Raw genomic sequence first — 12,563 nt, forward strand, 5'->3', positions numbered from 1 at the left:
CCGCCACTGGTGTGAATTTGAAAGGCAACTAAGCTGAAGTCTGTTATATGTAACAACATTGCCTTTAGTCGTTTCTGTGAATCTCGCTTCTCAGCTCAAATACTTTATGTGTACACCCCTTCAAATTTGTGGAATCGGCTGTTTTGGCTACACCATCGCTGACCATGTTTTTTTAAAATTAACCTTTAACTAGGCAAGTTATTAAGAAATTCTTATTTTCAATGACGGCCTAGGAACAGTGGGTTAACTGCCTTGTTCAGGGTCAGAACGACAGATTTTTACCTTGTCACCTTGGGATTCAATCTTGCAACCTTTCGGTTACCAGTCCAGAGCTCTAACCACTAGGCTACCTGCCACCCCAAAGTAAAGCACACAGCCATGCAATCTCCATAGACAGACATTCTCAGTAGAATGCCCTTGCTGAAGAGCTCTGACTTTTGACATGGCACCATTGGATGCCACTTTTCCAACAAGTCAGTTGGTCAGATTTCTGCTCTGCTAGATCTGCCCCGGTCAACTAAGTGCTGTTAATGTGAAGTGGAAACCTCTGGAAGCAACGAAGGCTCATCCATGAAGTGGTAGGCCACACAAGCTCACAGAATGGGATCACCATGTGCTATAGCGTGTAAAAAGCATCTGTCCTCGGTTGCAACACTCCCGAGTTTCAAACTGCCTCTGGAAGCAACATCACAAGAACTGTTCGTCGGGATCTTCATGGAATGGGTTTCCATGGCCGAGGAGCCGCACACAAGCCTAAGACCACAATGCCAAGTGTCAGCTGGAGTTGTGTAAAGCTCGCTGCCATTGGACTCTGGAGCAGTGGAAACGCGTTGTGATGACTCATGCGTCACCATCTGGCAGTCTGATGGACGAATCTGGGTTTGACTGATGCCAGGAGAACACTACCTGCCCCAATGCATAGTGTCAACTGTAAAGTTTGGTGGATGAGGAATAATGGTCTAGGGCTGTGGTTCAGGCCCCTTACTTCCAGTGAAGGGAAATCTTAACCTCTCTAAGGTAGGGGGCAGTATTTGCACGGCCGGATAAAAAACGTGGCCGGATAAAAAACGTACCCGATTCAATCTGGTTATTACTACTGCCCAGAAACTAGAATATGCATATAATTATTGGCTTTGGATAGAAAACACCCTAAAGTTTCTAAAACTGTTTGAATGGTGTCTCTGAGTATAACAGAACTCATTTGGCAGGCAAAAACCTGAGAAGATTCCTTACAGGAAGCGCCCTCTCTGACCATTTCTTGGGCTTCTACACTCTCTTTATTGAAAACTGAGGATCTCTGCTGTAACATGACACTTCCTACGGCTCCCATAGGCTCTCAGAAGGCGGCAAAACGCTGAATGATGTCTTTGCAGGCCCTGGCTGAAAAACAGTAGCGCATTTGGATAATGGTCGATCAGAGAACAATGAGACTGAGGCGCGTGCACGAGGCGACACCATGTTTTTATTTTTTCGTCTTTGAACGTAAACAGGGTTTCCCGGTCGGAATATTATCGCTTTTTTACGATAAAAATCGCATAAAAATTGATTTTAAACAGCGGTTGACATGCTTCGAAGTACAGTAATGGAATATTTAGAATTTTTTGGTCACGAAACGCGTCGGGCGCGTCACCCTTCGGATAGTGTCTTGAACGCACGAACAAAACAGAGGATATTTGAACATAACTATGGATTATTTTGAACCAAACCAACATTTGTTATTGAAGTAGAAGTCCTGGGAGTGCATTCTGATGAAGAACGCAAAGGTAATCAAATTTTTCTAATAGTAAATCGGAGTTTGGTGAGGGCCAAACTTTGGTGGGTGTCAAATTAGCTAGACCCTGATGGCTGGGCTATCTACTCAGAATATTGCAAAATGTGCTTTTGCCGAATAGCTATTTTAAAATCGGACATAGTGATTGCATAAAGGAGTTCTGTATCTATAATTCTTAAAATAATTGTTATGTTTTTTTGTGAACGTTTATTGTGAGTAATTTAGTAAATTCACCGGAAGTTTGCGGTGGGTATGCTAGTTCTGAACATCACATGCTAATGTAAAAAGCTGGTTTTTGATATAAATATGAACTTGATTGAACAAAACATGCATGTATTGTATAACATAATGTCCTAGAAGTGTCATCTGATGAAGATCATCAAAGGTTAGTGCTGCATTTAGCTGTGGTTTAGGTTTATGTGACATTATATGCTAGCTTGAAAAATGGGTGTCTGATTATTTCTGGCTGGGTACTCTGCTGACATAATCTAATGTTTTGCTTTCATGGTAAAGCCTTTTTGAAATCGGACAGTGTGGTTAGATTAACGAGAGTCTTGTCTTTAAAATGGTGTAAAATAGTAATATGTTTGAGAAATTGAAGTAATAGCATTTCTAAGGTATTTGAATAACGCGCCACGGGATTCCACTGGCTGTTGAGTAGGTGGGACAATTTCGTCCCACATACCCTAGAGAGGTTTTAAGGCTTCAGTATACAATGACACTAGACGATTCTGTGCTTCCAACTTTGTGGCAACAGTTTGGGAAAGGCCTTTTCCCTGTTTCAGCATGACAATATCACCAAGCACTAAGTGAGGTCCATACAGAAATGGTTAGTTGAGATCGGTGTGGAAGAACTTGACTTGCCTGCACAGAGCCCTGACCTGAACCCCATCTAACGTCTTTGGGATGAATTGGGACGCCGACTGCGAGCCAGGCCTAAGCACCCAACATCAGTGCCCAACCTCACTAATGCTCTTGTGGCTGAATGGAAGAAAGTCCCTGCAGCAATGTTCCATCATCTAGTGGAAAGACTTCCCAGAAGAGGGGGGGGAGGGGGACAAACTCCATATTAATGCCCGTGATATTAGAATGAGATGTTCGATGAGCAGGTGTCCACATACTTTTGGTCATGTGGTGTAGTCAGACAGCAACGCCTCTTTTCGTCTCACCTTTTCCATTTTCTAATCTCATCCTCTTTAGTAGCCTACTTTTAGCTGTAGAGCGTGCAGATTGGGTTGAGGTAGTCGGAGCTACTGTAAATCTCTGTCAATGCCCATGTTTATATTTTTATCAACAGATTGTAAACCTTATGGAGATGGACTGTGTACGATGTGCAGGTCCTCCCAAATAGGCCTGCGGTCCAGATGCTATTTTTTTAACACGCAATCCATATGTTCGATGAACAGGCAGGCCTATCTGCTTGTGCCCCACAGCAAAAATCTGGCAAATAGCATACCGTCCGTTATAACTTCATTCCGCTAAATTTATACAAGCATGATGAACCAAAGTGGACTAGGCCTACAAGCTGCACATACCTTAAACTATTAACCTTTAGGCTACCATTTTCTTTATTCTATATAGCGTTTTAGATATATAGGGCTAGGCTATTCCAAGCAAAAGCTACTGTCATTATAGACAATTACTGGCTAAAATGTACCATTATCGATGCATACCATAACAATTATGACACGTGACTTGTGCACCTGCATTCACTGTTCGCAGTGCTCAGTGGACCTCTTTCTCTCTCGCGCGCGCGCTTAAAAACAACACATTTAATTAACTGAAACATTACCTTTTTGGTCTTGAATGTAATTGCATAATTCCTGTAATTCAGTGGCTATTACACAGGAATAACACTCATAAAACGTTAATCATTAAACAAAACCATGCATGTATTTTTATTATTAATCGTTTATATGCAAAAAAATCCCAAAGTATTCTTCAACATTTTTTTACATATTTTATTCTATTTATAGAGAAAAAAAATACGTGTTTCTCACGGTTTTCGTTTTTATCACATAAAAACACACACACGTATACAATATAATTTCACTTATTTCTTTATTCTTTAATATTCATTTTCACGATTTATGAGATATAGGCTACATTCCATCTTTTTGAAACCACAATAACACTACACATACGGTTTTATAACATTTCCACATGACCCGTTGGATTGCACAGAATGAAAAATGTCTTTATGCACATGTTCTTCTTTGTATGATGTCTTCATATTTGTATGATTCAGACACTTGATTCCGGACCTCTAATTAATATCGCATGAATAGTTTACAATTAAAATGCATAATGTGAAACGGGGGATAACTTCGAATTGAGAGTGACAGAATTCCTTGTGGGTTGACTGTTCTTACTGACGCGACAGTATTTTCCTCTTTCTAGGGCGAATATGGGACAAATGACTTTGGAACTTGTGGTCCTAAAACACCGTTCTCCGAACGCTAACGACATAGCTTTTTACTTCAAGGGCATTTGCCGTTTTTTTTTCTCACAATTTCATGTGCGACAGGTAAGTGTAAGCCTAACGATATGTTGTAGGCTAATAGTTATTCATTCAAATATCCAAAACACGTTTTTCCTTACTCTGGTTATAACCGTTTTCTTTTCCACCTTCCAATTCCAGAATGATGTTCTTATCTGTCTCAATATCATACATTCAATGCATAGTTAAAGTAGCTGTGTATGTAATTAGACCACTATAATCATACTGTTTCCATTATAGCGCTTGGAGAGAATAACTACTTCTGAATAAAGATATTTGGGATATTCCTAGTATTCAGGATGGGCATCATCCATGATATGTATAGGTGTAGGCCGTCATTGTAAATAAGAGTTTGTTCTTAACTGACTTGCCTTGTTAAATAAAGGTTAAATAAATAAAACAAATGCATTCTATTTATTCTGTCTTGGTGATATACTTTATTGCCATTATATTAGTTGTCATCATGATGGGTCCACATTACAATATTTGAAATATTGCAAGTAATTTAGAAGAAGAAAATGGCATCATATCAAACGCACAGCTTCGTTTAGTCACATTATGCCGTTGAATTGGCAAAGTCCACAACCACACGCACTCCTATAGTAAAAGCTCCTGCAAAGAACCAACAAGGCTTCTATTGCTTGCTTCGTATATGGAACCCCTAAAGGTTCTATATAGCACCCTTTTGTAGGGTTATTTGATCAGAACCCCCAGGGGTTCTTCTCCACTGAACCCTTGGGTTCCATATAGGATTCTAGACCAACGTTGGTTCTATATAGAACCTTAAGTTGTGCCATACATGAAGCAAGCATAGAACCCTTTTTGGTTCTCTCCAGAAGCTTTTTTTTCTAAGAATATAAACTTGAATGTCAAATGAAATGGCTCTCCAGGTGGTACGAGACCTCCATAGAGAGATGAAAAGACGCATTGCTCATTTAGCAATTTTGTTTAGGTCGATTGAACTATTGTAAACCTTCACTCCACTGAAACATATGGATATTCATTTAGTCATATTTAGGCTATACATTACAAGTTGAATTGTCCATATCGTGTGTCATGTTTTGTGACTTTTGTGTCTCTCACTCTCCGCGCGCGCACGCGTGTGTTAATGCAAGGGTGTAATGAGCACGCGCAAATGTGTGCGTGCACTGCATTCTGTGCGCGCATTTATTTCGCATGAATTGTGTAAGCATGGGCTGACTGCGCTCAGTGGTGATTTCAGTTATTCACTTTAAGATGGATGTGCAGTAACATCTATATCCAGCAGACAGTGGCTTGGCTAATCTTCTATGCCATATTTATAAGCTTCTATGAGTCCCTCCATTGAGTGGATGAAACCGGAGATAGCGCATATGCCTCCTATTACAAATATAGCGACATCAAAGAACACGTGGTGCCATAGCAGCTTTCTCCATAGCAGCTTGAGGTGGAAGAGGCTGGGGAGCAGAAAGCACAGCCCTGCGCCCGTCAGGCTGCCGGTCAGACCCATGAGAAGGGCAAAATGCGGTACATAAATGGCCATGAGCAACGTGAACACCACAAGGCTGCATCTGAGAGTGAGGCCCCAAGCTTTCAGGCGTCCATCGCCCCCGTAGCAATTTGGGAACCACGTGCGTTCTTGTTCGTTAAAAAAGGATTTCTCCAAAACCTCGACTGCAGCGAAGAATGGCAATGGGTATGACAGTAAGGCTTTGGACACTAAGAAGAGGTTTACGACAGCCCTGATGGTTGACGGCAGGTTGTCTGTGATGACCTCCTTGGTGGCATCCGCCCAGGTCAGGTAGGCCACGAGGGCGAACAGGCCTTTGAGGACGCACGCGGCGATGTGGGTCCAGTTCATCATGCAGTGAAACTCGCTGGGCTTCTGCATGTTCCCCTCGAGCGACGGAAGGAAAATCTGAGAGGTGTAACTGAACACAATGATTCCAATAGAAATTGGGAACTTCTTTACATCGATGTAGAATTTGACTTTGTCCCAGGCCCAGTCACGCGCTCTGGAGAGGCAGTAGGCAATTACCAGGATGTTGATGACGAAGTGCGCGATAGTGCACAGCAAGCTGAATTTTGAGACGGACTTGAGGTTCTTGAGGAAGGCGCAGGGTAGCAGGGCGGCAGTGGCCACTATGGCCCAGGACTTCTGAGAGATAGGAAGCGTGGGAAAGCTGTTGTACATCAGGTTACCACTCACAACAACGTACAGGATACACGTCATTACCAGCTCGATGATCTGGGCTACATTCACGATATGACCGCCTAAAGATGGAAACCTCGGCTGACAACACGCGTTGGCTATGTCCACGTATGTGTCCCTCACACGCACCAGCTGACCGTCTTCGTCCTCCTCGTACAGGCAGGCGATGAGGATTTTCCCCGTGTAGCAACACACCACGGCGGCGAAAATAATGAGAAACAGTCCGAGGTAGCCCCCGTGGAGAATGGCGTATGGTAAACCCAGAACGAACATCCCCTGAAAACACAAAAAGACACAATATGGAGATGGATTGGCCTATGGGAACAACGCATAACCAGTTCACAATATAGGAAATTCAATAGAATAGGCTATATAAAATGTGGATTTTGCTTGGTTATAACTAATACGTTGTAATAAAGCCTAAATATATGCTATATATACATGACAGTATAGTTTAAAGCTACGGATTTGTAGCACTCAATGGTTGACATGGGTATGGACATAATAAACACAAAATGGGTTGGCCAATTCCAGATTATAATATATATTTTTGTAGTATTTGCTGATCATAACGTCATGCATTATAATATATCATATGTGTAACATGATTCAATGGGGGATATAATATATATGGGTTCTGGTGGGGATTCCATTTCGCTGTGAGCGTGCCCATTCCAGCTAATTGTGTTAACGTCATTAAGGGGTTCTAAAGGAGACGCGTCCTGACGTAACGGTGACTGTCATGATGATGACTATAGCCTGAATAACGTGTGATGGGACGGCGCTCGGCTTGGGGACTTTTTGCTTCATTTTTAGTATTTATTAGGATCCCCATAAGCTCTTTATGGGATTCAAACAGGAACAAAGCAACACATCATACGAAATAAACTGTCGAGTAAATGTTAACATTTAAACGGTCACCATATATTACATGGTTGTAGGTGATGGACACGCGTAATGTAATGGTGAAGTGCGTTATTAAATGGCTGTAACGTATCGGAAAGGCTATGGAGAAAAGCACAGAGCCGCATAGACTAGGCTATATCTTTATGACCTTGATGAGATGGATATCTAGAAGGCCACCTGTCCATCTGAACGGGAGATCCTTTCAAATAGTACAGCTGCTACTTGAATGCGCGCCGGATCGACAGAGCCAAGCTCGTGCGTAAAACCACATCAATGGATCAGTACGTCATTTTCTTTTGTCAAATGAAAGTCTATGGGTCTCCTCCATGGAATTAGACTATTTCAATATATTTCCATCATTATTCTCTAGGCTATGTGTATGGCTTCATATAATGAAATACAACAAAACATTACGTTTCACGCCCAGCGGTTATCTTCTTATTCTAACAGCAAGCACGCTTTTCCGTTTCCCCCGCTTATTAGGATCCTATCCAAATCACATAAATTATCGATGTGTTCAAATAGCCCAATTCATCTCTAAATCCTAAATCAAAACGAAATATCCAGTCAGATGGGCTCGTTCTTCTTCTTTATTTTTCATAAGGAACCCTTGGTGGTCTAATTGGTTGTCTATATCGACTGCCGTAACCCATCTCCATGTGCCGTTTTCATAAGTATTCATTTCATGGTTGCAATCAGTTTGGCGATTACTGAAGGGAAAGCTATGTTTATTTCTTTACTTTTGGCTGTGGCAGGTAACACAACATAATGAATGAATGAATGAAGGAGTGAATGAGGGGAAGAGGAGTTTCATCTGAATGCGTGTTTACCTGGATTGCATTGGTGACGTTCCAGCCCGCTTCCCAAGCGGTGATTTTTGGTGATTTTTCTTCTTCGCCCAGACCTGAGGCTTTAGAACCGGAGGGCGGGGGTCCGGTGCCGTCTCTCTGGTAGTGGCTGTCCCCAGCCGCCATTCCGTCTTCTCCTCCAGCCATCCCACCCTCTCCACTCCCTTCTCCAGCGTCTCCACCACCCATTTCATCCGATTTCATGATGTCCATCTGCAGTCCTTGCCGGTGGTCGTAATCCAAATCATCGCATGCGGCGAAGCCCAGTCCCTCCTCGTCTGTGGCGGCCTGGAAGCCCATCTTGGCCATCATCCCGCTCACCTTCGCAGTGGATTTATTCGACATGGAAGTTGCCGCATTTGACAGTTTATTTTGAAACTTGCTTCGAATTAAATGTGCCATTGTTGCTTCCTCTGTCTGGTTTACCTAGTCGGTGACGTTTTTTTTCTCCTAATTCAAATACAATAAATAGTCAACAACTTTAGTTTGCAGATATGTTTCTGTACATTAATAAAACAAGGCTATGGTACAAACGGTGTTTTTATAAAGCCCTGGTGGTTGTTCAGTTGCTATCTCCACTTCTTGATCATCCCCAGGTTCATGTCACCTTCAGACGTCGGCGCTCCGTCTCTGCATCTTGTTAAACGCACTCTCTTCTTTAGCTCGACGAAAACGTCCGATCTTGATACACAATTTTTCTGAAGGAAAACGATTTATTACGCAGAGGATTACTCTAAATTGCTCGTTGCAATATTTAGTTGGTTTATTGATAATAACGGTTGCAGCAGCGCATCCACAGTTGGTTTTCCTTGGTCGTTACCGATGCCAATGCGGTACGCTTGAGCCTGGGGGTGGTAAAGAGGAGGCACGTGTCATCATCAGCCTGCCAATGCAAGGACTGTGCTTCGTGAAACACGTCTCGAGCTCCCAGCGGGCGCAGCCGCCCCATAGAAGAAAACGGGAGCTATTTGGTGCATTTCTAGGGGAGGTGCTTACGGTACCCGACCCATCCCTACCACCATATTCTACAAAACTTAATTCTAACGTCCAATGGCATTCTGGGGGCTTCGACTAAATAACTTTACGTGTGGCCTATAAAAGGAGCTAGGCGGGAACTGAAGGGAGAAACCATCAACTCTTTGGACCTAGTTATGTAACTTTCAGACTAGATTTTGACCACCTTTTGTTATAACCATTGAGTTTTATTTTGAACGACAAGAGGACGTGCGTGTCTTCAGTGGCAAAGATAGTTGGATGTGCCTGCTGGAATTAAATGGATCGAATTTCTAATGGTTTTTCGTTTATTCGTGAAGAACATGCTTATTTTCTTGTTTCGTCAATCAAAATAGTCTGTCGATGGTAAGGTGAACGTTAATTCCATGTAGCCAGTAGAGAAAGATTTAAAGGCTGCTTTATTTCTACGGCTTGCATTTTATGCACCAGAACATCTTATTTGTTAGAAGAACACTCTTTTTTTTTTTAAATAACCCTACCTTATATCTAAATAGAAAAATAATATATCCTTGGTTTTGTTTCTAAAACGCAGCCAATAATACATTTCGAAATTAGGAGAAAAATGCTGTGTTTTCAGGTTAAATGCATTGGACCATAGCACGTTTTATTGTGTCTGCAACGAACCTTCTCAAGATGAAGCTTTCACCTTAATGTGTTTTTAGTTCATCCATTTAATGAGAGAACTATAGCTTTTAATAGAGATCGATATGAGTTGTGAGTTTAAAAAAAAGATTGTAACGTGATTTGCAGGACCAAATATGGGGATCATCTCCAGAAAAGGTTTATTCCTATACGGGGATATGGATTTTCCTTTAAACTATAAATATTAAATACAAATATTTACTCTTGCATGCAGCACGAGTCCAGGACGTTTTTATTGTTTTACTAAAACAATTTAATTCTCAAATAGCCTAACACAACTATTTAATTATAATAAATACCAATAGGAAAGCCTAGTTTGTATTAGTCTTAATAATAATAACGTATAATTAACTATCGACGTGCCATAAATAATAATAATTCGAAGTTAATTTAAAAGTTTACAAATAATCAAAGAATAGTTTGATATAACTGCTGTCCTGGCAGTGCTAACCCACGCAGTGTGCAAGGACGCAGCAGAAGCCTGACAATAGGCGCGAGCTAGATGTTTACATCTTTTACTACAGCAAGTCACCCCGACAGCTTTGTCTTCCTCATGTCACTGATCGTTTGCGTGTGCCGCTTTCCAGTGTTTCCCCAGGCAAAAAGAAAGACTTCGTGTAAGAACGCGACACTAATGCCTCGGATGAGTTATATATTTCTAAGCCCAATACTATTCTTCATTCAACCTATTTGGTGCTGAATTAAATGTAAAATTTGATTCGAAAAATGCTTTACAATTTAGGTGAATTCTATTTTTCTTTTTGGACAGCTCTTTTTGGCGTTCTGCGGTGGGAACATAGGATGAGGCTATAAGCCTGTTTTTTTAAAAATCCTTAAACATGTTTTATTTTCAACCGAGTGACTATTGATATTTTGATGTTTCAAAACTCATATTATTCTGGGCATGGGGAATTCATTAATCAGTTAGAGATGAATTGGTCATCTTAATTGGTCCTTTGTTTATTTCCTGATTGAGGTTCAGCACCACGTGCAGAAGAACAGCGACAAAACAACCTGCCGTCGCTGCTTGGCTTGTTTGAGTGCTGAAGAAAAGCATGGGTTTTATCCTATTTCTGTTGTCGGTCTGTTGGACTAGGCTATATGAAGTACAAAACCAACCACCGAAGGCTTCATGCAGCAGCTTGTTCACATTTCAAATAGGTGATTTGCATTTTAGCCTACAGTCAACACGCACGTGTATCTGCCAGGTTACTAAAAAATTAGGGGACACTAAAACATCAAACATCACCAGGAATTAGCTGGAAAAATACCTATGAAAAACACATGTAAAAAATCCCACCAGTGATTGGCAATGCTATCTAGTCTATTAAAATGTTTAGCAAAAATCTAAATTCCCACAATGAAATTTAAAATACAATGTTCCCTAAAATACCAGAGAAAAGGGGGCTTAACCTACACATTGCACGACCAAACATAAACGGTATTTTCTGAGAGAGAAGACCGAGTCAGAAATACAATAGAAGCGGTCCCCAGAGAGAGTGAAGGGGTTAATCACAGGCGGCGTTATCAGCCTCGTCCAGACCTCCTCTGATCTGTAGGACTGTCTGATAGAATGTGTTCTAGAATGAAAAGAACAGCCATGACACCAGAAGAGAGTGGCTTACAGTGCTGAATCCCACCGCAAGACTTGCTTACAGATAATAATCGGCATTGTTTATTAGCCAATTGTTTATTAACGGTAGGCATACTTCTTTTTTTAAATGTACGTTTTAGGGAATTAGCAGACACTCGTTTTAATTATTTGTTATGAAGAACATAAATGAAATGGTCAAAACAAAAATGTTTACACACATGTTTACATCTGCACTAAAAGAAAAGCACAAAAAAAAATTGATTATACAAAAAATAGCTTATTTGACTGTCTGTCAGTCTTTTCAATCAACTCCCTCCCTTTTCCATAATGATTCATATTTTGTCGAGTCCGCATGATCTTGTGTTCCATGAACACAATAATAACGTGGTATTGACGTTTTGTGTGATGGCAGGCCGTACGTAGGTGCGAAACCTAAATGAATCAGTTAATGTTGATGGAATTCGCAAATGGAGAGCCAGTGAGTCTGAGAGGGGCGTCGTTCGACTCGTTCCACTGTGCATATAATCTGTCCGATAGATTGTCCTCACTACCGTCCAGTCTTTAGACATGGCCCTGGTCAGTTATCCGGTCAGTTATTCCTCACTACCGTCCAGTGTTTAGACATGGCCCTGGTCAGTTATTCCTCACTACCGTCCAGTGTTTAGACATGGCCCTGGTCAGTTATTCCTCACTACCGTCCAGTCTTTAGACATGACCCTGGTCAGTTATTCCTCACTACCGTCCAGTGTTTAGACATGGCCCTGGTCAGTTATTCCTCACTACCGTCCAGTGTTTAGACATGGCCCTGGTCAGTTATTCCTCACTACCGTCCAGTGTTTAGACATGGCCCTGGTCAGTTATTCCTCACTACCGTCCAGTGTTTAGACATGGCCCTGGTCAGTTATTCCTCACTACCGTCCAGTCTTTAGACATGGCCCTGGTCAGTTATTCCTCACTACCGTCCAGTGTTTAGACATGGCCCTGGTCAGTTATTCCTCACTACCGTCCAGTGTTTAGACATGACCCTGGTCAGTTATTCCTCACTACCGTCCAGTGTTTAGACATGGCCCTGGTCAGTTATCCGGTCAGTTATTCCT

At 41.6% G+C, this 12,563-nt stretch overlaps 1 protein-coding gene across 1 annotated transcript; it reads right to left on the minus strand.

The window, feature by feature from the left end:
• Nucleotides 1–3,815: 3,815 nt before the first annotated feature.
• Nucleotides 3,816–9,157, minus strand: LOC106566112 (vesicular inhibitory amino acid transporter). Its single transcript, XM_014133962.2, has 2 exons — nucleotides 8,199–9,157; nucleotides 3,816–6,738 (listed from the first exon to the last, which is right to left on the minus strand). The coding sequence occupies exons 1-2, from the start codon at nucleotides 8,616–8,618 to the stop codon at nucleotides 5,551–5,553; spliced, it is 1,608 nt and encodes a 535-aa protein (XP_013989437.1). The 5' UTR covers nucleotides 8,619–9,157; the 3' UTR covers nucleotides 3,816–5,550.
• Nucleotides 9,158–12,563: the final 3,406 nt, after the last annotated feature.

The sequence above is a fragment of the Salmo salar genome, chromosome ssa12 (genome assembly GCF_905237065.1).
Source record: "Salmo salar chromosome ssa12, Ssal_v3.1, whole genome shotgun sequence".
Lineage (NCBI taxonomy): Eukaryota > Metazoa > Chordata > Actinopteri > Salmoniformes > Salmonidae > Salmo > Salmo salar.

Excerpts from the sequence above, each read along its gene's own strand:
- LOC106566112 (XM_014133962.2), bottom strand. The coding sequence starts at position 8,618 with ATGGCACATTTAATTCGAAGCAAGTTTCAAAATAAACTGTCAAATGCG. Across the intron at positions 6,739-8,198 it reads ACGTCACCAATGCAATCCAG|GGGATGTTCGTTCTGGGTTT; the intron begins GTAAACACGCAT and ends TTGTGTTTTCAG.